The following is a 27009-nucleotide window of genomic DNA, read 5'->3' as shown; positions in this document are numbered from 1 at the left end:
CTTATATAGGCCAATAAGGCAGACAGGAAGGAGGCAAATTCAGTCTTTAACATATGTTCCTCCCACCAGAGTATTGGTGAAAAAGAAGAGAACTCTAGAGCATTATAATGAGCTTAGGAAGCAAGGAATCCCAGTGTCCACGTGCTCATGCACACACACACACTCATAAGAAGAGCCAGAAATAAGGAGTTTTCTTTTCTTTTGCCATTAGAAAATGGAATAATTTTTGTGTGTAGATAGATAGATAGATAGATAGATAGATAGATTTTACTTAAACTGATATTAAACCATGCCTTCCCCATCCTGAACTTGTAGTATAGTACATCTGTTTTTAACTTAAGTCTAGAACTTTATATTTATCATGATATTTATTTCAGTTAGATACAGTCCAGTGCCTATGGAGATCTTTTGCATCCCTGTTCTGTTATCTAATTCCTCCCAGCTGAATGTTATCCACAGATTTAATAAACATGCCTTTTGCATCTTTATCCAGATCACTGATAAAAGTGGCGAATAAGACAGCCATGGCATAGCACTGAAGACCTTCTTCCAGGTTGCACAAGGGTTCATTACTTTTTCTTTGTTGTGTTCTTCTAATGAATGGATTATTTCCTGCTCACCTATGGACAATAGTATTTTTTGTTTGTTTGTTTCTTAATAAAACTTCTACACTCCTGAGAATTTTCATCTTAGACTTGATCCTGAGCTCAAGGATAAGGCACTGCCAGGGAAGGCCTCCTCTCACACCCTGTGGGATGTTGTTTGTCTCTTTGCTCTTTGTGCTCTAGGTAGCTTTCTCTATTTTCCCTGCCTTATCCTCTTCCCTCTTCTTTGGCTGCCAAGGACAAACCTGTATCTGAAGACACACAACATCCTGTGGACTTCCAGAGAGCATGGAATTAGAGCAGGATGTTCCAGAGTGGCTGAAGAGAGAAATCAGAAGTTTGAGAGCAGAGTTTAACAAGAACAGATGACCTGCACAGCAGAAGGAATTGGCAGAATAGAAAACTTGAATCCATGGTAGCAAATCTCACCAAAGACATGAAAGAGAACAGCAGATTGGAAACCTCGCTATTCCAGAGAAGCTAATAAAGCAAACTATTAAAAGAACCCATCATCTCTGTATCAGCAAAACATGTCAATATCAAAGACAAGATGCAGAGAGAAAACCTAAGTATCGCAGGCCTCCCAGAAGAACATGACAGGTCGAAAAATCTGAACACCATAATACAAGGAAACTACCCAGATCTTTGAAACACAGAAAACAGAGCACTAATGGAAAGAATCTACAGATTGCCACCAGGGAAATAATTGTGTGCTTCACTTTTAAGATAGAGTGGTTAAATTTAAAGTTCCAGTGAAAAACATTAAATGCTACTGGAGACCAAGAAAAACACTTTCAAATATTAAGGAAGATAAAATGAAATAATACAAGACTACTTTGTATCCCCCAGAAACCAAAGAAGGGAATGGAATAACATATTCCAAAAGTCAAACCAGCTTAAGATGGTCAAAATGATATAGTCCACAAACTGAGCCTAATCATCAGTGGGAGAAGGTGGATGTTCAATAAAAGAGTATCAGTCATTTGAAGCACCCTTGCAAAAAAATAAATAAAGGAAGAATGGTTAGACCTGGCCACATAAGGACAGAAGAAATCTATGCTTTACATCAAATGCATCAGGCAATCCTGAATGCAGCTCAAGCCAAGTTACAATGTAATTGGGAAATATTTAATTAACATAATCAACAAGAGTACAATAAAACATAAGATTAATTTCTAGTATCCTAAGTTAGTTTGTGACCCATAAGGCTCCTTATTTGTGATTTGGTGGCCTCTATTTCTATTGAGTTTCACACCACCGCATTAGGTAAGAAAGACATGATGTCTCAAAGAAGGGAAACACACACAAGAATGAGAAAGATCGAGTACTAACAAAAAAGGGCAATTTAAAAGTCATCCATAATAACTTACATGCCTGCTTCTCATCTCTAACATTGTTTGTTATGTGTGTATGTAAGTGTGTAATTTTAGTATACTTTTCCAAGAATTCACAAGCTATAGAACAGCTTTTAATATGAATAAAGGGAATTGAATAAATAATTCTGATTTATAATTCAGAAGCTCTAATTTCCCTGTAACTAACTAACAAAAATGCATTTATTTTTCCTTCCCCTTCTAGTACTGGCGTCAGGTCTATCTGATTATGGTGCTTGCTATGATCCTCACCGTCTTCTTTGCTCAGATTCACCCCAATTACCTCACTCAACAGTGGCACAGACTTCGTTCCATTATCTTTTGTTCAGTGTCTGGGTATGGAGTGATTCCCACTATCCACTGGGTCTGGCTCAATGGCGGTGTTGGTGCACCTATTGTACAGGTATGTCGTTTGTGGCCAAAACATTTTTCATTCTATTCTCCAGCTCTCATCTCTTTGGACAACTATTTCACACAGTGGTAGAAAACCAGGAAGGACACTGCCATCATCTGGCCACACATTTATAAGTGCACATCAACAGTGTCACTTTGTGAAGAAAGAAGGCAGGTCTTTCTTCACTAGAGTAGAAATATCTAAGTCTTTTGCCTTCTTTCCCCCTTTTATTCTGCCAGCTGGAAAAAAAATTTAAACCTATTTCACTGGTCATAATTATTTTCATTAAACATTTAAAAACACACTAACAGGGTTGGGATGAGGATTGACGATAATTATGAATAAGAGATGATCAATCAGTAAGCGGGAGAAAGGAAACCAAAATGTAAATAGACATTTCTGCTATTTATTATAAACTCTTTTACTGTATTTTGGGGAGGCAGGATAACAAAGTTAAACTTATTGGCTGATAGATTTTTGAGAGAGCAGGACATGCACAAGAAGCCCACGGGATGGGTTACGATCTGCATGGCTGAAAAGGATTTCCTGATTGATGTCATAGATCCATTTTGTTGTCATGTTTCTTTGTATCCTGGAAGCCATCATCCATAAAAATGATTAGTGAGGATTCCAACAAAAGACCTTTTTATTTCCCATCACTTTTTGCTGCATTTTGCTAATCCTAGACAAAAAGGATGAGAACGTACATAACTACAGATCAGCTTCTTAATACTATTACCTTGGTCTATACAAATTTAATTTTAGAAATATTTAGAATTGCAGTGTCTAGCACTGACACCAAACATCTGTCAGGATCATTTGGCAAGCTTGGGGGCCCATCAGTCAGCAAACATGTATTGAGCACCTGCTGTGTGCCAGATGCTAGGCTAAATGTGTTGGGACAGACGAAAACAGCACGTCCCTACTCTCGAGGTGTTCCCATCCCACTGGAGATCGGAATGTTCCATTCATTTTACACCCAGAAGTGCAGAGAGAACTGTCAGGCTAATCCCCACCTAAACTTTGAAAGGGCAACAGGACCACCAAAGAGGTTTCCCTGAGATTGATAGTTAGGACAAAGATAATTACCACTAACCAGGAGTTTTGCCATGGACTTCAGAGTGCAGCAAAATCATTCCATATGCCGCCACACTAACTCCACAAAAGCCTTCAGTAGTACGGGATACTCAGATTTCAGTTCTTCGTTGTGGCTGAGCCGTGTACTTGATTACAATATAATAGAGTGTGTCATTAGACTGTAAGTGCACTAAGTGAACATCTAAACGAAATAGAAGGTACTAATGTAGAGAGTACATTCTGTATAACAAGCCTGAAAAGTAGGCAAGACAGGTATTTTATCCCATCTTTACAGATACAGACTGGGGCCCCTGACAGACTGATAGAGCAGTAATCAGAATTAATACAGTGTGGTTATTAAATACAACAGCGTGAGGAAACAAACTGTCATTGCACTTGTCCAACAGGTAGAACGTTTTTCCAAAGCAGAGGAAACACCACCCAACAGAAAACTAAGAAGGAGATACAGGTTTTATCAATGCTCAGTAAAAATTGTAAAACCAGATGACACGGACGATAACAGGTGGGACAGAAGGCAAGCCTGTGGTGGAGAAGAGCCGATAATCGGGAGAAGACAGAATAGACTCAAGAGCAGTATTTAGTTGGATGTCAAGTAGACTGTGCTGCTCCAAATCACTAACTTATGGAATGGGACACAGAGCTGTAATACCCAAGAAAGGATGAATTTAGTTCTCGGGGTCTTAGATTGACAGCTGTAGGGATCTCGGAGACCATGGTGCCCAATCCCTTCTTTTTATGGGAGAGGAAACTTCAGGACTGTGATTTATCCAAGACCATGTAGGGAGTAACCAGGAGAGGTGAGATTTCAATCCAGGGCCTCTTGACTCCAGAGCATTACCATGCTGCCTCTACTCTGAGTAAATGAAATCGGAATAATATCATATGGCAAGAAAAAACTAGATGAACAAAGAAGCACTGGTTAAGCACTTACTGTGTGCGATATATGTTCTGCTAAGGGGATACAAATGCAGACACTCTGTCTTCAAGAAGCTTAAATTCTGAAGTGGGAGACTTATGGGGTGTTAGCCAGGAAAGAAGATTTTGGTTTGGAAAGTTACAGGGGGGAGCTAGGTGGCACAGTGGATAGAGCTCCAGCCTTGGAATCAGGAGGACCTGAATTTAAATCCGGCCTCAGACACATAACACTTACTAGCTGTGTGACCCTGGGCAAGTCACTTAACCCTGATTGCCTCACCAAAAAAAAAAAGAGTTACAGGAATGGTAAAAAGATTGACATACCCCTTCCAGCAGCATTATTGATTGGATTATCATGCCAGAAGGGTGGGAAGGGTACAAGTGCATTGGCAAGGGGCCCCAGGAGAAAGTTGTAGAACTGAAAGCATTAAGCACTCCAGGAATTATATTGATCATTGCGTTAAGTCTTTCACAGTTGTCCTTTACAGTGTTAGAATTGTAGAGCATTCTCCTGTTTCTGCTCACTTCACTTTGCATCAGTTCATACAAGTCTTCTCAATTTTCTCTGAATCCAACCCTTCTATCATCTTCTACAGTGCAGTAATATCCTATTATATTCATATATAATAATTTATTCAGCGATTTCCTATTATTGGGCACACACCTCGTTTCTAATTTTTTGCTATGAACTGTCTTCCAAAGTAGCCCCTTCCACTTCAGGATGTCTCTCATTATTTGGAATTTTTTCATTACCTCAAGTCTAAATCTGCCCCTCCACATTTTCTACCCATAATTTTTAATCTGGAACCAAGCAGAATAAATCAGAACCCTCTGCCCTGTGATAGATCCAAATGCCTACCCTCCCCGCCTTAGATCTTCCCTTCTCCAAGTTAAGCATCCCATGTTCCTTTAGCTGAATCAATATCGTATGATTTGGAGGCCCTCCACCATCCTATTCAGGTTCTTCCATATACTTTTCAACTTATTGATGTCCTTTTGAAAAAGGTTCCCAGAATATTCTGCTGTTTCTTCTGTGCATATTTGCCTTTTCCTCACAAATGCCAACTTTATACCAACAAAGAGTGTTACCCAATTTATGTACTCTATATCTTGTATTCTCCTCCCCAGTTAGTCTTGGACACTGTTTACAATTCACTTACAATTTTGTCCAAGATTGTTTTTTTAGCTGCCAGATCACCTTACTGACTCATATTTAGCCTGTATTCCACTTAAACATACAGTTGTTTTTCAGATGAAATGCTATGTAGAATGGATATAAAAAAGAAGGTACCATGTGAGTAATTGGTTCTAAACTAGTAAGATGAAACATAACCGCAATAAATAAATGTAAAAAGCCGGTATGTACTTATGTTGGGGGGAGTGGGGGGTGGAAAGAATCAAATACCCAAGTGCTGCTTTAAATTCGACTTGATTTAGAAATTGATATTTAAAAAATATGTAAATCTTTTTCACTTGACCATAACTTAATCAATAGTATGATGCAGTTGCCCCCAAAAAATTCATTAATTAAAAAACCCACACACCCCCTCCCTAAATGAATATATCTTTAGGCTACCATTTGATCAAGGGAATTTTGTCTTGAATTTTGTATTGTTTAGACCATATTGGAGTATTGCATGGGCACTAGAGATTTAGAGGGACTTGGAGAAAGCAGAGCAAATGTGGAAGCTGGCTAGGATGACAAGGGGTCTGAAAACCATGGACTGTTTAGGGGAGCCAGTCTCCAAAAGGGTCATTTGTTAAAGACGTTGGATGATGGAACAGGCGTCAGAAGTGATGAGCTTTCCGCTTTTCATGGATATTGTAGCCAAACGTAGGAATTGCTGATATGGAGCCGAGCTAGTGCCAGGATTGACATCCTGCCTTTCCTCCCGTGTGTAGTACTGCAGTGCTTTGTGCGTTGAGGGAGGATTGTGATTCTAATTGCAGCTTGGATTGTCACCCTGGCATATGTGCTTTCCTTTACAGGAGTTTGCACCTCGTGTGATTGTGATGTATGTGATTGCTCTTGTTGCTTTCCTCTTCTATATTTCCAAAGTTCCAGAAAGATACTTTCCAGGTATGTAACTGTATGAGAGTACTAGACCTGCCTCATTTGAAAAACCCCATTAAGAATTGTTTATCTGATAGTCTTTCACAACATGACTATTATGAAAGTGTTTTGCATGACTGCACATGTAATACCTGTATCAAATCGCTTGCTTTCTCAATGTGGGGGGTGGGGAGGAAGGAAGAGAATTTGGAACTGAAAAGTTTTAAAAACGAATGTAAAAATTGTTTTTATATGCAACTGGGAAATAAGATATAAAGGCAAAGGGGTACAGAAATCTATCCTGCCCTACAGGAAAATAGAAGGGGTGGGAGGGTGGTGATAGAAGGGAGGGCAGATTAGGGGAAAACATATTAAGAATGCAAGTTGTCTTGGGGTGGGGGGAGGGGAGAGATGGGGAGAAAATTTGGAACTCAAAATGTTGTGGCAGTGAGTGTTGAAAACTAAAAATAAATTAATAAAAAAAAAATTGTTTATCAAAGCATGAGAACAAATTCTCCCTGCGCTCCCAAGAGATGACTTTTGTTACATATGAATGCCTTTACCTTTTCTAGGTTAAAACAAGAAGCCATGACTAAAAAGTTTTTCTTTCTCATATTAGCCATATATCTCCCTTCAAGAACTCTGAGACTTACTAGGTCTGTTAAAGTGGTTGAGCCTGGTGGTCTGCCCTTGCAAGGCCAGAGGTAAAAAAGTAACATCCAAACCAGCACCTTGAATTGGTAATTAGGTTTATTTTTTTCTCCTGTTTATCCTTACAGGACAGCTAAACTACCTCGGGTCGAGCCACCAAATATGGCACATTCTTGCAGTGATCATGTTGTACTGGTGGCATCAGTCCACAGTAACTGTCATGCAGTACAGACACAGCAAGCCTTGTCCTGACTATATTCCACATTTGTGAATGCAGGTATGGCAACCTGGTATAGTCAAATGTCAAGCAATATTAGATGGTGGAAACTGTCTATTCTTAATACTTCAAAGGTTGTGTTTTTCTTTTGTTATCTTAAGGTGTGTATCATGATTAATATTTTGTGAAAGTTTTGAAAAATACACTCAGGGGGATTTATGGTTGTTGCCCAATAACTCACTTAATGGGCCTCACAACTTATTTAATTCTGCTGTATGTATTCAGCTTCTCACATATGCCAACTTAGCACCAACAAAGAGTGTTAAACCAATCTATATTGTTGAAAATGAGGTTATTTTATTTACCAGCTTTATTTCTCTAGGAAGCATTGAACATTACTGGAGGATGGCATCTGTGATTACAGAATTATTCTTGTGCCTGATCAAGGCAATAATAGCCTGAGTTTAACAAGTACTAGAGTAGTGGATCTGAAAAATCATTTTGATTTGACTTAAGTGTGCAACAAGGTCTTTTTTTTTTTTTTTTTTTTTTACTTTGAAAATACTGATTATCAAATGGTTGTGTTGTATAGGTTTTCAGAAGAACACTATCCCTTTCAGGTTTTAGGGTTTGTCATAATAAACTTTTTTGTTACCTTCTATGAATTTTAGCTCTAAAACTTGATTTTAAACAAGCTTGGAAGATATACAGACGTAGATTAACTATGTGGTCATTCTCACTGGAAATTGAGATGATTTAGCAATGGAACTGTATTCCTATTATCAGATCGGCCACAATAGCTAATTTCATCTATCTTTCCAAACTTTGAACATTAATGCAAAGAAAGGGCCCCAGAATTTCCCAGAGCTGGAGTCATGCTAAGCATTCACACATGTAACCCTTTTCCTAGAAACTGAGTATCAAAATTCCTGATGAAAGATCCCATCTTCGTAGGATATTGCCAAGGCTTCATTTTAAAATCAGCCATTAGCTTTGGAGTAAAAGCAATGATTCTCAAAGTTCTTGGTCTTAGGGCCCCTTTTACACTCTTAAAAATTGAGGATCCCAAAAAGTCTTTGTGGATTATATGTATTGATGCTTTTTCATTTTTTAGAAATAAAACATCTTAGTATTATTACGAAAATCGGTTTTATTTCTTGGATCCCTTGAAGGGTTCCAGGGAACTCCAACCACACTTTGAGAACCACTGGAGTACAGTGATGCAGTCGCCCAGTTTGATTAGTTATGGTTCTTCATACTCTTGTCCCCTAATGTTAGCATTATGGTTATACTACAGTATTGTCATAGAAATAACCAATATTTGGAGTCTTAAAATTGTTATTATTTCCATTTACGTACTTAAGACATGCAATCTCAGTGTTCTGTCAAACAGGGAAATGTTTTGGATTCTCTTGTTCTAACATACATAAGATAAAGACTTAAGAGCAAGAGGGCTATGGTGTTAAAAACCTGTTACTGCTAAGTTGAACAAACTTTTAAAAGATAAACTATAGTTCATGAGTTAATAGTGTATTTGAAGAAAATTAGAATTGCTCGACTTTCCTAAGGAATGTTGAATGATAACACATTCAGATTATACATCTGGTATGACCTTTAGAATGCTAATTTTGCCTTCATTTATCCATCCAGAAAACGGAAATGTTAACTTTTCTCCCCCAGCTTTTGAGATACTCAAGTGCAATATATAGGTAAAGTTTCCTTTTTTTTTTTTTTTTTAAAAAAGAACAGCATTTCACATTTTCTGGTGGCATTCCCACTTTGAAAATGGCTATACAATAGTTACCCCACGCCTTTAGAAAGCTACTGAAAATATTGGCTGGATATCCTCTCAAGCATCTTTTAGTGGGTTATTGTAACATTTTTGCCTTCAAACAATCAATTATTTTGCCTTCTCGGGCAAAGGAAAAAGGATCTGTGCTATGCCACAGTAGTTACAGGTAACTTGAGAGTTCATCTGGGTCTTCAACCTGATTATTGTCAAATCTCTTCAGCATAAACAACTAAGTTCTTTGCAACATTATTTGACATGTTTGATACTTATACAATGCCATGAGTAGGATTTTTTAAATGGACTATACTAGTCTTAGGGAGAATTATACAAGAAACATCTCAACACTTAAAGCCTTTATTCTTGTAAATTTTGTACTACTTGTAAATCTTAATGTGGTATATTTATTTGTTGAGGTGTTAATGAATGTAGGTTGCAAACAACTCACACTTCAGTTTGTCAATACTGATTGACCACTACTTGTGTGTGAACTCCACACTGGTATTTTTAGAAGTCTTATTACTTAATATTAAATGACTACTTACAACTTGCCTCCCAAATTTGAGCCTTTTAAATGTACATCTGTTCATTTTATTTTCCAAATCTGTCAGTAAAACAAGTTTAAAAGCGCACTGATATTCTAATTACTAATAAAACTTGAGTTCTGCCAGGATCAGAAGCTGCTTTAAACTGTAGGCTAAAAAAATTATTTTGAAGTTTAGAGCCATTTTGAATTTTGTATAGTAATTTATGGGTTCATAGTCAACTAGCTTTAGTAACACAAGAATCTTTGTGTAAAGTCAAGCCATTAGCAACAAGTAGCAAAGATACTGTCACTCTGTGTTTATACTGAGTGCAATTTACAGTGGACTGCATGGAAAAAATATGTATTCTGTAAATAAATTGGATTTATTAAAACATTTATAAGCGTCTTTTTTAAAATTGTTTTTAAATTTGAGTTACAAGAAGCCATAGTTTAATACCCACACTCAAAGCATAAGCCTATTCTATATAGCAAGTCATCTAATATAGCTGCGTTGGCACTAAATGTATCCAGTGAGGAGGAAACGCCTTCCTGCAGATGCAATTCATTCTGGTTTGGTATAGCTCTCATTGAGAGGGAATCTTCTCTGAATGTTATGCTAAAATCTGGTTTCCTGTCAGTCATTCCAACCCATCCCCATTGGCTCTGTCCTGCCTCCCCACGGGACAGCCCTTCATGGTTCCAACCCAACATTGTGACCACCCGCTTTAGGATGAGCTCTGACCACATTATCCTAGTCGCTGCCCCTTTCCTTCTATTTCTATAAATGTGGGCTTAGCTTTTTGTCTGCCACGTAACACTGCTGACTCATCTTGGACCCGTGGGCCACTAAAACTTCCTATTTCTTCCACTGTCCTTAACTTGTGTAGTTTGTTTTTTAACTCAGATATGGGACTTATTACTTATTCCTATTAAATTCCATCTTATTAGCCTAGGAGTCAGTGTGGTATTATATGACAGAACTGTAGGGGCAGCTAGGTAGCGCAGTGGATAAAGCACTGGTCCTGGAGACACATAACGTTCACTAGCTGTGTGACCCTAGGCAAGTCACTTAACCCCAATTGTCCTCACCTAAATGAATAAATAAATAAATAAATCAAAGAGGACTGATCCTAGAGCCAGGAAAATGTGGGTTCAAGTCCCGCCTCTGACTAGCTGTGTAACCTGGGGCAAGGCTCTTAAGACTTTGAAGTTGTAAAAGGACTTTGCTTATCTGCATTGCCTGTACCAGCTTAATCACAGCTACATTCCCCATCTTATTACATCTGATCCCTGTAATTTTTCATCATTCCCAAATCTAACAGAACTTCATCTAAGTCCATGGTTCTCAAACTTTTGGTCTCAGGACCCCTTTTACACTCTTAAAAATTGAGGACCTCAAAGAGCTTTTGTTTATGTGGATTATATTGATATTTATCATATTAGAAATTAGAACATCTTAGTTTCATTCTGAAAATAATTTTGACCTCACAGACCCCTTTAAAGAGTCTCAGAGACCCCCCCAAGGGTCCTGGACCATGCTATGAGAGTCACTATGCTACATCATTGGCAAAAAAAAAAAAAAAAGTTAAAAAGAAATAATAGGCTAATAACAAAACCGTCATACCCTCTGTAACAGAGCTAACAAAGTTGATCCAGTCTATTAGCCAGATATGAATCTACCTTACTATACTATTATCCAGTCTACAAGGATGCCAGAAGAGATTTTTTAACTGTCTTGCTAAAATTCAATACCCATAATCACTCCTGATCTACCAACCTAGTCAGCAACCTTGCCTAAACTTTACTATTTATTACTTGAGTAACATGGAGGTCTAATTAAATCTAAGAACTATTATAAGAAAAAATAATTGCTTCTGCCCCAAGACCCTCATTCTGAACAAAAGTGCCCTTCATGAGTAACCAATATGAAAATCACCTGTGGTTCAAATATAAAGTTTCAGGATTTAACACACAACCAACACACCAAACTGGCAGATACCTTACCTTTAATATAAATAAAATTCTGACGTGGTCAGCAGGTCTTGGTTAAATTCTGGTCAATTGTTCCATGACAGGTTTACCAGTTTTCAAAGAAACTGAAAATTATGTGAAGCTAAAGTTATACAGAATGCAGTTTAATCTTTGATTCAAAAGTCACTTCAGGAACTTGTTCCTCACCATCATTATGAACATCCATTATAACAACACTAGCAAAGCAATGCCAGCAAAACAGAACTGTCCTACAACTGTCAGAAAATCCAACTCTGTCATTTTAATTCCTCAAAGTTTACATTAGAAAATCTTTTTTTTTTTTTTAAGGATGAACTCAATCAAAAACATAGTCACTGATTGTATAGAATACAGAATCCAATGGAAATTTATTGCATTAAAAGGAAATGGAATTAGTCATCAAGTATGATAAATACAATTAGAAAATAATTTTTAAAATTTCAAATAAAATGAAAGACATGTTGGCAAGCAATTAAGACAGTATGTAGTAAATGTTTTCCATTTAGTGCTTAGAGAAAACTAACTGATCATGAACTTTAGTTACTTCCCAGTTGTATTTGATAACTGAAGATTTGGCCTGTCTATTTTGTAATAATCACAAGTAGTGTAAAGACAGAAATACGGTAAAGATGGTAGACTACTGGGCCTTACTGTGTGCCCTGTGATTGCTCCCAAAGGTCCACTTGCCATTATGCCCTCTAGACCCACCTTTGTTGCCATCTGACCTGCCATTGCACCCCATGGACCACTGGGCCTTTCTGCCTTGCAACTAAAACCTCCTGCATGTGTTCTTTCTAATTAGAATGTGAGCTCCTGATAGCACGCGCTATCTTACTTTTCTATTTGTATTCCTAGTGCTCAGTACAGTGCGTGGCACATAGTGAGCACTTAATAAATGCTTTTCTATTCCATATACACATATCAATTCTGTCTACAAGTCAAAGTTATTTAGTGGTACACAAAAAAATCTCCAGGAATTTCAAGTTTAACAACAACAAAAACGGACATGAAATCAAAGAAAGTGCACTTAAAGCAGTTGGCCAGCAATTTTAAAATAGCTTTTAAACAGTTTACTATTTGATGGCATTTCAATCACAGAAACAACTTAGTAATATAAACATTTGTTTATTTTTCTCTCCAGAGTAGCACTAAAACAAAATAAAACAAAAGACATACCTAACATTACCCTTTGCATTTGCATCCTGCTTTTTAATTTAGTGGCTTCTGTTCACTCACTAGGAACTCATTCTCTCCTAGTCATATGAAAATGATTGTTGTTGCAATGACTTTTTTTTTAAATTCACATTAACTCTACAGTAGTAAAATGTGATAGGTGCATGCATGTGTGTATATATCGATAAATAAAACGAGTATAAAAATTTCAGATAAACAATATCAGTTACGTTGTTCTCACAGTAAACATGTCATCTCATTCTCACAGTAGATGTATCATCTCAATATCTGGATCTGATTAACAGTGAAAAAAATACTTCCAATAATGGAGTTACACACACACACACACACACACACACACACACACACACACTCGTGGGAAAATGAAATGTCACCTAGCATTGTGTATGTCCATTATACACCCAAAGTCCAAAATCCCTCAGAGCTAGTAATTTTTGCTCACAGTTAAAACAGATTAAGCCAAGGGATTCTAGCATCTTTGTACCTTTGTGATACCCAGCGCCAATGGGCAATACTTAATATCTCAGAAAAGTCAGCAGAGTGGCTGAGATACTCAAGGCCTAATGAACATTAAAATAAAAGAACAGGCTCTTTACAATTCTCTATTAAAGGATGATAGTCACTTAATTATCATTGTTAAATGGGATATGACTAATATTGCATTTACCTGTTTTCCTCAGATATGGTCACACAACATTTTATACATATATATACACACATACATACACATAAAGCTGAGGCGGGGGAGAAGGAGGAGGAGAGGAAGAAAGCTGCAATATTTCTGTATTGATGTCTTTTTTTCCTAACAAACAATAACGCTACTCAATTATAATTTTGATCATTTCCAATATCTGCATCTTTTTCCTTACCTGAATGCACAACCAACAAATAAAATCTCTTTGATCCTATCAAGTTACTTCAGTAATTTTAGCATGAAAATAGTTTTGGGAGCAAGGTCAAGATCTGTTCTTAGGGACCTCTCAGTAAGGATGCAGGTTCTGCAAGATACAGTCTTAGAAGGAATTGCCTGAAGGTACTGCCAAGTTCAGGGCCTTGCCTATCCATTGCCATAAGCCAGGATGTGACAAGCAGAACCTGAATCCAGCTCTTCATTCCAAGACACACTCTCTATCCACTATGCCGGGCTACTTTAATGGTGAATGTGATAGAAACATCAAAACAGTCAACTAGAAAAATGGATCAAGTTTTTAAAAATAACCATTAACAAGCAACTTACATTAAAGCTACTAAAGAATTCTGAAATTTTGTGAATTTTGTCAGTTTAAAAGAGCCTTCTGTATCCCTCAATATTGCTAAAATGCATTAGAATTTGGAGTTAAGCGTACAGGAGGACAAAGAAGAGAAAGCCTAAGACAAAGTAAAATTTCTTAACTTTCTTGCTATAACCAAGGTTGAACTAACTCAAGAACCCGATTTTATCGGTGTGGGAACTTCCTCCTTGAAATGATGGAGCACTGCCAGCCAGCTACCTTATATGTTATTTGTAGAGCTATGCATAGTAGGATGGTCTGCACTTAGGCCCTTTTCTGAAGGACAGAGTAACAAGAATATGGAGACAGAAAACAGTGGCCCATCTGTCCTTGGAAAATGGCTAATGGCTCAACATCAAAGGAACTTGCCAGGTCTCTGAAGGTAAGCTGCTGACACTGACTGGCAGGCTAGATTTTATTTAGGACTTCCCTTCAAAAAGAGAAAGCCCTTGCATTGAATAAGTATATCATAAACAGTTTAACAGCACTGTCTGCAAGACCTTTCAATGTAGTTATCACTTAGACAACAAGGCAAGCCTAAGAGGCCTTCACTACCTCAATCAAAGTGTTTCCCTACTGAAAGGCAAGTAAACAGGACCTAAAAATTCGAGATGATTAACAAGATTTGTTCTCTCTCTACAATCCACTTAGAATTACCAAGGACACACACACTGCCACCCCCGTTTTCAAAAGTTAACAACTTAATGAATTCTGGCATATACCCAGGAGCCAAAAACCTAAAGCTATCATCAAAGACGGATGGTTCACACCTTGACTGAAGGCATACATGTGTATGTATCTATACATATGTATTTGGCCAGACATTTCCTGTTCACCTAATTTAACCCATGAATTTGCCATGCGGAATAATTAATTCCTGCACCTTTCTCACCCACTCTCATATCTCAATTATTAGGATACATCTTTTCCCCCTATTTGACTGTAAGCCCCTTGCAAATTGTGTTCCAATTTATTATATTTATTATAATTATATTTATCATATCCCAGTGCCTAGTATAATGCCTTAAATACAGTGGGTGTTTAATATTTGTTGAATCCAATTCTTTTCACTTTTAAGTAATTTCAGTATATTTTCTTTTTAACTGACATCCACTTGAAGTTGAGTTAATTACTTTAATCAACCTGAGAATTTAAAAAAACAAAAACAGGTGCAAACATATTTGCCTTTGGCACAAAGAAGAAACAAATGATAAAGTCTAACACAGCAACCATGTTCAGCTCCAAGTCAAAGTAGTAAATGAATGCTAGCCTGCTGCCACCCTATAAATAATTCTGCATATTGACCTTAGCACAGCTTTTACTATGCTTTGGCATTTTCTAGAAAACAGAAAGAATAAGGAATAAAGAGACAGATATAAAATTATATATAGATTTGGCTTCTTTCCAAAGTTAGTTGACTTCTTTCCAAACAGGCTATCCCACTGGGGTACTACTGCCAAGAAGGCTAACTCAATTACTAATAGAAATGCATTACGAGGGCTCCAAAAGAGCTGAATTTAAAATTTAAAAAAAAAACACAAACCAAAACTCGAGAATTCAAATTGATTTTGTTTTTTTCCCCTTTCTGGGACATCTTGAAAGTTTCTAGAAATTTCTGATCGTTGCTCTGTCATTCCAATGCTAAATTCAGAAAAGAGCCATTTAAATAGTCTTAAATTGTTTTCATCCATTTTGATAATGAGGGGAGGAAGAACACCAGAGATACATATCCACACTTTCACACAGATGTTCAGTCATTCCCATTTGTAATTTCTACCTTACAGACATGATGAAAATTTCTGTGAACATTTCAAGTTTCCAAGCAGGATTTGTGGTACTGAGAAAAATGATTTGGTAACTAAGATCTTTTCATGAAAAGTGGGTTGACACAAATTAACCTCTCAGTGCCTAATGCTTTTGCATTACTTTTTAGTGGAATTGTGTGCATCTTTTGGAAAAGAGGTACTTTAATTGATGTGGAGGTACTTGTTGCAGGTGTGGGGTCCTGCCTGTAAGGCTTTGTGGTATGCTATGAAGTTGCCCAATTGAACAGGACCAGACTTTCGCTAACTACCTGTAGTTTGCTCCTCTGCTGCACCTGTCTGTTAACTAGTGTCACAAGCACTTCACCTCAGTGCATTTGGCAAATACTACTTTACCCTCCAAAAATAAAATAATTTTCACATGAGTAACATGTAATAGTAAACAAAATGTTAAATGCAACATGATTTGTATATAAAATTTCTGCAATAAAATCACTCATGGAATGAAATTATTTTAGCTACATCCCCTAATTTTTCATAGAATAAAATGTCTGCATAATTCTCTTGTTTGTCCTAACCCAATGTTTTGCTGTATTACGGGGGCGTTACTGAAGCACTGGCTAAATCAGCCCTTCATAATTAATGGATACATTTTCAAAAGTGCTGATTATGCTGGCGGTTTCCCTGCTACAAAGTTTTCCTACATTCATGCTTTTTAAAAAATTTTCTTCAACAGATTCTCCTTATCTTTAGTTTCCATTTTAGGCATTTGTGTAGTTTTTAAATATATTAATGGCACTTACTGTAAAGAATAAAAGATGTCAGGCACAAGTCAGTCACCTCTGGCTCTGCGTGTACAAGATCTGAAGCCAATGAGTTCTACATGGAGACCTACAGCTTTCTAATCTTTTAGGGATTTAACTTGTTTTGACTCAGCCCGGGGTTCACATCTAATTCCTAATGCTGGATTCTGACTGGGCCAGAGCTGTGCATCCAAGAAGCATCACTTTGTTGTATGTATAAAATGTTAGACCTTTTTTTTTCCCATCCTCCTTTATTGTCCCAGGAGTGGAAAGGCAGCACAAAGTGCAGAAGTTAATATCTCCAAAGGCTCTGTCACTGTTTTAGTGAAATAGCCTTCATTTCTGTGCCAGAAAGTTAGCAGCTAAAATGATTGTTAGGGCTCATATCTGCTACCCTTTCTCCTCTTCAGAAGAAACCCCCACATTCAGAGGGCCCAAGTTACTACCCTGTTGAGATACTTCCTCTTCCATTTGGTTTATACAAAATCAAATAACTTTAAATCTATTCTAATTGACCTGCAGTAATGAGTGGTACAAAGAGCTATACAAATTATCTTCTTGAAAATTCATAAAACAAACTTCACTTTTAAAAACTGGAGTCAATGAAAAAAGTTTTGTTAGAAGCATCTACTGCTTAGAAGGAAATGGAGCAGCACCAAATGGATCTAACTCTCCTTGTTGGGCCTGCGGGGACTGCTGCGGCGAGACGCTTTGTATCACAAGTTCTGTGAAGGGCACGGCCCCAAAGTCGTCCATTTTCAATCCCTCTACACTATGAAGAGACCCATGCAATGAGCTCTGCCTTGGTCTCCCAGGCAATGCTGTACCGTGGTCCCCACGGTTATCACTCAGGCCTTGGTGGGAGGGGTGCCGCACCAGGTCTGGAGGATGGAAGGGTTTGGCACCAAAAGGATCCAGTAGGTTCTCTTCAGGCTGAAGGGTACTCCCTCTGTCTTTACTGTCAGTCAGTGCCATACTGATGTTTTCCTTGGAGTCTGATATAGTTAGAAATTCATTGCTACTCTGAGAATCTCGCCGACCTACTTTCTTGTGCCTGCGGGCCCTCTCTGGCGTCCGGTAGGTGGGCTTGGAAGTCTTCTTGGTGTTAGTGGGGGTACCATGATGTCGCTTGCCGTTACTTTTCGACACCTCCTGCTTTATGCGCCTCTGGCGGGAGGAGAGTTTCTGCAGGCTTCGCTGTTTCACTTTTTGCTGCTGCTGACATCCAGCTATCTCCTCAAAAGGCACAAGCCCAAAAAGATCCTCTTTGCTTTCACTTTCATGTGTGGATGTGGGCAAGGGTTGAAAGGGAGTACAGCCAAATATGTCTACACTCCTGGGGCACAAGGGAAGAGTCTGTGCCTGAGACCTGGCCGCGGGGCAATCCTGCACTGTCACCTTCTTGCTGAAGGGCGCCTTTGTGAATACATCAAAGTCATCCTGCTCAGGTGCCACACTCTGAAAAACAGTCTGTGCGGACAAGTTTTGTTCATTTGTTTCTTTGTGCTGTGGCTGCCGAGCATGAAGCGCAAAGAAAGGGACTGAGCCGAACACATCAAACTCCTGCCTGGGGCTGACTCTTCCTCCAGCAGGAGGGAGCGGCACCCCAGGAGGTCTGGCCTGGCCACTAGCAGCTCGGCCTCTGGAGCTACTCAGAGGGCTCCCATCAGCATAGCGTGCTTTGGTATGGTCACAATCTGAATCAGAGCTATGTTTCTCTTCTTCATCATCTTCAGAATCCATGAGAAGAGGCCTGTGACCCAAATTCTCTGGTTCAGTGTCATCATCATTGAAATCCCCTTGCTCTCCTTGAAGAACATCCTCATCTTCATGCTCTTCATCTTCACTGCTCTTGGGAGATGGGGGATCTGACTCAAAATCACTTTCAGATTCCTCGCTCCTCTTCTGCATATGCCCCCTTGCCGAAGAGACATCTTCAGTCTTTCTTCCATTCTGGTCACCTTGAGATACCTGGTTTGTTTTTAGATCTCTGATGGAGTTCCCTATGCTATTTTCTTGACTGCTAGATGAATGTTCAACCTTCTTTTCAGGAGAACCTGCAGGTCCAAAGAAAAATTAATAAAGCATTTCAAATGCATAAAAAATGTTCACATTAAGCACCAACAGTATAAAATTTGATATGGAACAAACGTTTGAAAATTTTTCATGCCAGTCACTTTTAGGGAACAGGAAGAAATTCCTTAGTTACTATGTTTTTGTTATTAGACTTACATTGATTCTACAGCACTTAAGTCATGAGATTTTTAACATACAAATTATGCTCAAAGTCTACTAAATATGTATCAACATTTTATGGAGTAATTGGTATTTGTAGTTGTATTCTACAACAATTTTATATTAAATAGGAGTATGTACATATACAAATATGTATTTCAATGTGTTGTCCCTTGTGCACAAAGAAGGTATAACTAACTGATCCAACACTGAGAGGACAGAATCTTTTTCTCCTTTGTACTGGAGGACTGGCCCTATAAAATTGGTTCTTTTGTCTTACAAGCAAAAGCAAATATTTCTTGACAATTAATTGGCTAGGGCCAAGTGTCACAAAATACAACAGATCTCAGACTACACAATGATCCAACCTGACCTTGGCCTCATTAGTAGGGTGCTTAGCAACTGCTCTTACTAGTCATGAACATACACATATATTCTCTCTACATATATGTACACATGCATACAGACGTATAAAAGGGCTCTCAGACACACATTATACTAAGCCTTAAATTTGAAAAAAGTATGTATGTTTCAGCTGGACATTTATTAAATACAGTAAAAGCTCAGTTCTTTGCCTAATTAGATTATCATTTTTTTCTTGTTAAAAACTTGCTAAATTATTTGAAGTCCTGCTTAGTGTCTTGAAAATAATCCAAAATAATCCAAAATAATGTGCTACATATGTGTTAAGTCATCAATAGCTACAATTTAAATGCTGGTGCAGGGATACAAAATATAAACACTAGTTCTTAAATTACTGGTCATCAACAATACATGTGGGAAACACAATGACATTATTTTGCACCAGCCCCGCTACCACTACTACTACTACTGCTGCTGCTGCTGCTGCTACTACTACTACACTGTGCTAAGTGATTCACAAAATTATTATTTCATTTGATCCTCACAACCACCCAGAGAGGCAGGTGCTATTAGTATCCTCATTTTACAGATGAGGAAACTGAGACAAACAAGAGTTAAATTACTTGCCCAGGGTCATACAGTTAGGAGGTGTATGAGATCATATTTCAAAACTTAGGTTTTCCTGCCTCCAGGTTCAGTGCTCTTAACTACTGGGCCAATCAGCTGTCCCAATTATATTGCTGATTTTTATTAGTAGTAATCAAGTGACTACAACAATGTTTGGCCTGGAGTACCCTAGCTAATTATCAAATATACAGTGGAAAAATTTTAAAAGGATGAAATAAATATTTGTATTTATTAAATCACAGATTTTCCAAGTCTACAAGCACTACAGGTGTACAAAATCACCCACAGGTATAATAATTTATAGCACGTATAAAGCTGTCATTTTAAAGTTATTTACACTGAAGGTATTTCCTTTTTAGAATGTCACTTCATTCTTTTACACACACACCACAGCCAATGCTACCTTGGAAGCCACGAACACTCACTGTTTTTGAATAACTAGCTCCTCTCCTTATCAAATGCTGCTCTGGTTCCCAAGACAATTCTTTCCGACACCTCTCACTGCTGAGGCTAAGCTGCTGTCTTTGCAACATGCACAAAGGCTTACTGGTTCTGCCTCTATGGCCAGGCAAAACAAGCTGAATCCCTCTTTCATGTGACAGCTCTTCAAAAACTCTAAGACAGTTACCATGTCCTCCCTGAGCCTTCTCCTCTCTAAGCTAAATACCTCTAGTTCCTTTGACCTATCTTCATGACATGATTTTAAGGCCCTTTGCTACCCACTGACGATTAGCAACTTGTCCATGTCTTTCCTAATATATGACGCCCTGACTGAAATGATCTTCTAGATGTGGTCTGATCAGGGCACAGCAGAGTGGGCCTGTCACCTGCTTGCTTGCTCAAGGTAAGAGTTCTCCTCAATGCAACTTAAAATCGCATGTGCTTCTTTTGGATATTTCACATTCTTGACTCATGTTGATCTCATTGTCCAAAAAACCTTGAAATCTTTTTCAGATGAGCTGCTGTCTATTCACACCTTCTCCATCTTTTCCTTGTTAAGCTGATTTTTTGAACCACAGAATAAGACATTACATTTATTCTGATATTTAATCTTAATAGATTCACCCTAATGTTTCTGGAGCCTGACTTGCCAGTTCACGTGTTAGCTTTCCCTTCCCAGCTGTGCACCATCAACATACACATGCCATCTATGCCCTTACCTGAATCATTAAGAGAAAAGGGATTGGTTCTGATATTTCACTCATTTAAGCCCAATCGGTAACTTTTTTGCTCCTCTCTTCATGCATTACCTCACTTAAGAGAGAAGGGGTAAGTCCCATGGTCACAAAGCTGCTAACTCAGGGGTTGAGATCTGACTCCAAGACGAGTCTTTCTGCTCTACTGTGCTGCTGAGCGTGCCAATACTCCCTGCCTTCAAGGAACCTAATCCTCCTTTCAGACTAGGGCTTCTTAAACTGGGATTCACAACCTCCAGTGGTATGTGGACAGGAAAAAAGCACTTGTTATTTAAATAGATTTGGCTCCGTTTGTAACCCAAGGTGTTCTGTTTTGATTTTAAATGCATTTAAAACACACTCTGAGAAGGGTTCCATAGGCATGACCAAGCTGACAAAAGCAGAGAACCTCATCTGAGGATCGTGCATTTCAAGTTAGAGGGAACCTCAGAAAGCACCTAGTCCACCCTCATCTTGCAGGTAAGGAAACTGAGGGCCGAAAAGGCTAAGTGAGGTCCCCAGAATGGTGCAGGTCACATCAGATGTCAGTCAGTCAACAAGGCCTGTGCTAATTTGAGCCCAGGTCCTTATGACTCCAAAGGCACTGACCTTTCAACTCTTCCACACTGTTCAAAATACTCACAGTTGCATTTTTTATGAAAATAGGAAAACGGAAACAGAGGGAGCCCATCCACTGAAGGAAGGCTGAGAAACGGGTAGACGACTGTGATGGAATGGTACTGCACCCGAAACAGCAGCAAATGAAGAATTCAGGAAAATACATCAAGACTTACACAAACTGATGCAGACCAAAAGAAGGGAGTCTGTGCAACAGCTAAAATAACGATCACATAGGAAAGCTGTGCACACTAAAATAACACAATCAAAAACAATAAAACGCTGAACTCAGATTAACTGCAAAGGGCAAGGTGGTCCTAGAGAAAAGTTGATGAAACCCACTCTTCACTGGCTGAAGAGCTCCCAGTACACAATCGTGCAGATGCTGCCAGACGTTACTGCCTGGTCAACTGGATTCTGCTGAGCAACGAAAAAGGATTCAACAGAGGTCGGGGACATATACAGAAAATTATCATGATGTTAAAAAACAAAAGGCAAAAATAAAGTTTTAAATTTAAAAGATATACATAATCAGCCAACAAGCATTCATTGAGAGCTTGCTATGTGTGAGTTATTCTGCTAAGCACAGAAGATAAAAATAAAGGCAAAAATATGGTTTCTACCCTCAATTAGTTCACATGCAGATGGGGTAAATTATGAAAACAACTATGTACATATAAGACACATACAGGATATGTATGTGTACAGGATACACATACAGGATAAACAGGAGATGATGAGGAGGGAAGGGGGAAGAACTGGGAAAAGCCTCTAGAAGAAGCAGAAATTGAAGTTCAGTCTTCAAGGGAGCCAGGGAAGCCAGGAGGTAGAAAGGAGGAAGGAAAACATTCCAGGTTTAGAGTGTAAAGAACAGCAAGACAGTAATGGTTCTGTAGAGGATGAAGGGGGAAAGCAAGGTGTAAGGAAACTAGAAAGGCAGGTGAAGGTTTGAAGAACTTTATAAAAGTCAAAGGATTTGATATCTGATCTTGGAGAGAACAAGGTATCACTAGAGTTTACTGAGGAAGGGGGTGGTATGGTCAGAATGCTTTAAGATTGCTTTGGCAAATGAATGGAGCATAGACATAGCAACAAATTAAGGGAGGAAGGGAAGGAAATAAGCATTTTTTTTAAGTGCCTACTCTACATACCAGGTACTGTGCTAAGCACTTTATAAATATCTCATTTGATCTTTACAACAACCTATGGGGTAGGTCCTATTATTATCACCAATTTACAGCTGAGGAAACTGAGGCAAACAAAATGAGGTTAGGTGACTTGCCCAAAGCTTGAAAATGTCAGAAGCTGGATCTGACCTCAGGTCTTCCTGACTCCAGGCTGAATGTTTTCCATTCACTGCTCCAGCTAACTGCCTCAGTGAAAGAGCGATCAATTAGAAGGCTACAATTATACTGCAAGTATGAAATGATGAAGGCCTACAACAGGATGGTAGTTATATAAGTAGAGAAAAGAGGATGTATATGAGATGTTGTGAAAGTAGATATGACAAGACATGGCAAAAGACTGGCTAAGTGAAAAGTGAGGAGTCAAGGATGATACTAAGAGTTCAAGCAAGGCTGACCGGGAGAATGGGGGTGCCCTTAGCACTAACAGTGAAATTCATAAAAGGAGAAGCCAATAAGCTGTACAGAAGGCAATATATTTTGTTTTAGACTCAATAGAGTTTGAGATGTCCAATGGGCAGCTGGTGATACAAGTCTAGGGGTCAGGCCTAGATAAACAGATGAGGATGACCTATGCATACATGAAAAATTGAACCTATGAGAATGATATCACAAAGTACAGAGCAGTAGTGGTTCAGGGGGTCCCAAGACCCTTTCAAGGGATACATGATGTCAAAACTATTTTCATAATTCCACTAAGGTAGTTTTAATTCCTAATAGGGTAAATATCAAGATATAGCCCACATAAGCAAAAGCTCTGTGGGGGTCATCAGATTTAAAAGTGTAAAAGAGTCTCTGAAGCCAAAGAGTTTGAAAGATGATAGCATAGAAAAAGAAGACCAAGCACATCATTGTGTTGACACAGTTAGAGATGTGGCCCAGAGCCAGCTAAGAAAACTGAAGGAATGGTCAGACAGGTAGGAAGAGAATCAAGAAAGAGCAGAATTATGAAAGTCTAGAGAGGAGAGAGTACCCAGGAGAAGGAGGTGATCAACAGCATTAAAAATTGCAGAAAGGTCAAGATTAAGGATAGAGAAATGGTTGGTCATTAAATTTGATAAGTAAGTAAAAGATCCCTGGCAACTTTTGAGATGTTTCAGCAATGAGGTCAGAAGCCAGACTGGGTTTAGAAAAGAACATACAGAAGTGAAGTGGGGGGATCAAGTCAAGGCAGATTTCTCAGAGAGGTGAGACATAAGAGGGGAGATATAGGCCATACCCAGTGGTGATAGTTCAATCACATGAGGGGTTTTTTCTAAGGATGAGGGAAAAGTGACCACATTTGTAGGCTGCAGAGAAGGAACCAGGAGATGGAGAGAGACTGAAGGTTAGTGAAAGTAGGGATAGTAGACGGCAATCTGCTGGAGAAGATGGGACGGAATGGGATTGAGGGTGCATGCTGGCAAGGGGAAAGGCCCCATCTTTATGTGACATAGGGGTAATGGAGGAGATGGGTGGAAGACATCTGAGTCATGTGACAGGAGGGGGAAAGGGAAAAATGGAACCTCTTGATGAATGCTTTCAATTTTTTCGTGAAGTAGGAGGCAACATTCCTAGCTGAAAGTTAGGAAAGGGAGTGCCACGGTAAGTTTTAGGAGAAACGAAAAGGCTTGGAAAAATCACTCTTGCAATATGACATAATTAACTGATTAAGAACACGTAAAAGGAGTAGCAGTGAAGACCCAGTTATGCTTATTAACAAATCCGTAGTTGACCCAGTCACTTGGGTTTCTTATTTTGTGGGTGGTGGGAGGAATCCAAGATTGAGGTTTTGGCAAGGCAAGATGGGCGATGAGATCAGGGGGTAAGAACTGGGGTATCAAGAACAGTGTAGCATTAAACTGGGTCACCAAGGGGTCAAGATGAGGAAATGAAAATGTACCCAGGACCGATGTGATGGCTGGGGAGAAAACTGAGGAGTGAAGGGACTACACAGCCACGGTGGAGACCAAGAACGATTTCGGGGTTTTAAGACAGAGAGGAAGATGGAATGATAAAAGATGATCAGACTAAGACATCTCCAAAGGCCTTGTGATGGAAAATGCTAGATCGAAGCATACTATCTGCTATTTTTTTTCTTCTGTTTTGTTTTGTTTTCCCTTTCTTATGGTTCTTTCCATAATTCTTCCTTACAACATGACTAATGTGAAAATGTTTAATAGGAATGTATATGTATAGGCTATGTTAGACTGCACGCCATCTTGGGGAGGGAGGGGGTGAAAAACTTAAAACTCAAAAGCTTATGGAAGTGATTGTTGATAAATTAAAATAAATTTTAAAAAAAATGACCAGATAAAGGAATAATGTCAAGAAATGAGCGCCTCCTTCATCTGACATCATCCTCTGGCATTACCTTGCATCTGTTTTGTTTTGACTTATCTGTGCACTTTGGTTTTCTCCTAATACTGCTTTCTGGGAAAGAAACACAAGTTTATTATGGCACTCACTTGCATACTCTTAATAAGCGAATTAAACGAAGAAGGGAAATGGGGAACAAATACAGACTGAACCGGTCTCGTGACATCAGAAGTTTTCTTTCAACATAGATTTTATTGCAGTTTCCTTAAACTGAGTTCAGTGAGAATCAAATGTTACAGGAAGTAAGATTTCTCCAAAGCTTTCAGTTCAGTTTTCAGTGACAGACAGAACACCATTTAAAGCCGATAAACATTTTATCAGAAATCAATCCCTCCCTATACTTTTATAATTATGTTATTCTGCATATTTTTAAAAAGCATCAGTAGATGTAGAGGAGGTAGCATGGTAATACATGCTCAGAGTCAGGAAGACCAGCATTCAAGATCTACCTCTGAAATTTTATTGCATGACCTTGAGGAAATCATATAACTTCTCAGTGCCCCAAATTAAGATTAAACTGTAAAGTCAAAAGATCTACGCTGGTACAGGGAGATTCCTTGTCGGGAGTTCCCTTTAACAATGAAATACAGGCCCAGTCCAAAATAAAATGAGTAGAAAGAACAATGGACTGGGGGACAGGAACCCTATGTTACCACAAGATCCTGTGTTTTAGAGCTGGAAGGTCGGTCTACTAGAATCATCTAGTCCAAACCCCACATTCAGAAAATCAACTTCAAAAGTATAAAGGGGAAGTACACAACTGTTTCCACGAAGATTTGGGAATTCCAGTGGACTTAAGCTCAAAGTCAAAACTGTGACGTGGCAGCCAAAGAAGCCAGTGTATTACTAAGTTGCACTGAGTCACAGCATCAGAACACAACAGCAAGTTCCACTATGCCTTAAGTCAGTGGACAGATCAGATGACATATCTGGAGCATGGCTTTCAGCTCAGGGCACTTTTAAAGAACATTTACTAACTAGAGATTATTCATGTGATATAAGCAATAATGGTGAAGAACCTTGGCATCATTATACGATGCCTGAAGAGGGAAGATGTAGGGAGAATGTGGCATCTGTGATCAACCAAGATGGCTGCCTGAATGTGATGCTAATGACCCAGCTCCCACATACTTCTTGAGCAAAACTCTGAAGTCCAAATGATGATCAAAAGACCCAATGAGAACCTACAGTAAGTTATTTCTTCCCCTGCCAAAACTGCCCAAAAAGTCAGTGAGAAGGCCACAGGCAATAGGAAAGGGGAGCTCTTCAGCAAAGCGAGTCCAGCATGGCCAGAGAAGCACACATAAGGCCCTGTCTAGGCTGACATGTGTGCACAGCACCACTGAAAAAGTCCCAGGGTCGTCAGAACGCCTACATGGAAGCTTGGAAAGAAAAGGGTGGGACCAGTGACCAGCATGGTGCCAGTTCCCACGGTGCCTCAGACTCCGAACAGGACAGCCCAGACACGCCGAGGCAGGGAGGATATGAAGCCTAGCTGAAACAGGAGGCATTCCAGACTTCTCCAACACGCTCCAGAAACCTCTTCATTCCAGATCATTTCAGCCCTAAAATTCACACCCTGGAAGGACATCGGCACCTGACCTCATCAAAGAGGGTGCCCAGGCCAACCATCTCTTCATCTCTAGCAAACTTCAATCCATGCTTCTCCATCCATCACCTTCCTCCCTATCCCCCAGCATCCTTTAACGTCTCTTCCCCCATTAGAATGCAAGCTCCAGGGCAGGGACCATTTTTGTTTTGCTTGTATTTGTATTGCCACAGTACCT

At 39.0% G+C, this 27009-nt stretch overlaps 2 protein-coding genes across 5 annotated transcripts in view; one reads left to right on the top strand and one right to left on the bottom strand.

The window, feature by feature from the left end:
• PAQR3 (progestin and adipoQ receptor family member 3) overlaps window positions 1-22227 on the top strand; it is a 32230-nt gene extending 10003 nt beyond the window's left edge. Inside the window, exons 4-7 of the mRNA XM_027854615.1 lie at window positions 2184-2381; window positions 6375-6465; window positions 7218-7366; window positions 21729-22227. Coding sequence (XP_027710416.1) covers window positions 2184-2381; window positions 6375-6465; window positions 7218-7360 — 432 coding nt within the window. The 3' untranslated portion in view covers window positions 7361-7366; window positions 21729-22227. The remainder of the gene's footprint in view (window positions 1-2183; window positions 2382-6374; window positions 6466-7217; window positions 7367-21728) is intronic.
• BMP2K (BMP2 inducible kinase) overlaps window positions 1-27009 on the bottom strand; it is a 122516-nt gene that overhangs the window by 876 nt on the left and 94631 nt on the right. For 2 of the 4 annotated variants that reach the window (XM_027854613.1, XM_027854614.1), the window contains exon 16: window positions 12741-18719. In XM_027854613.1, coding sequence (XP_027710414.1) covers window positions 17290-18719 — 1430 coding nt within the window. In that variant the 3' untranslated portion in view covers window positions 12741-17289. Of the gene's footprint in view, window positions 1-11609; window positions 11718-12740; window positions 18720-27009 lie in introns of those variants that run through there. The other 2 variants (XR_003568475.1, XR_003568474.1) reach the window with 2 other exon arrangements.

The sequence above is a fragment of the Vombatus ursinus genome, unplaced genomic scaffold, assembly GCF_900497805.2.
Source record: "Vombatus ursinus unplaced genomic scaffold, bare-nosed wombat genome assembly UNPS02010461.1, whole genome shotgun sequence".
NCBI lineage: Eukaryota > Metazoa > Chordata > Mammalia > Diprotodontia > Vombatidae > Vombatus > Vombatus ursinus.
The sequence above is the reverse complement of the archived record's forward strand: the minus strand, read 5'-3'. Positions and strand labels throughout refer to the sequence as shown.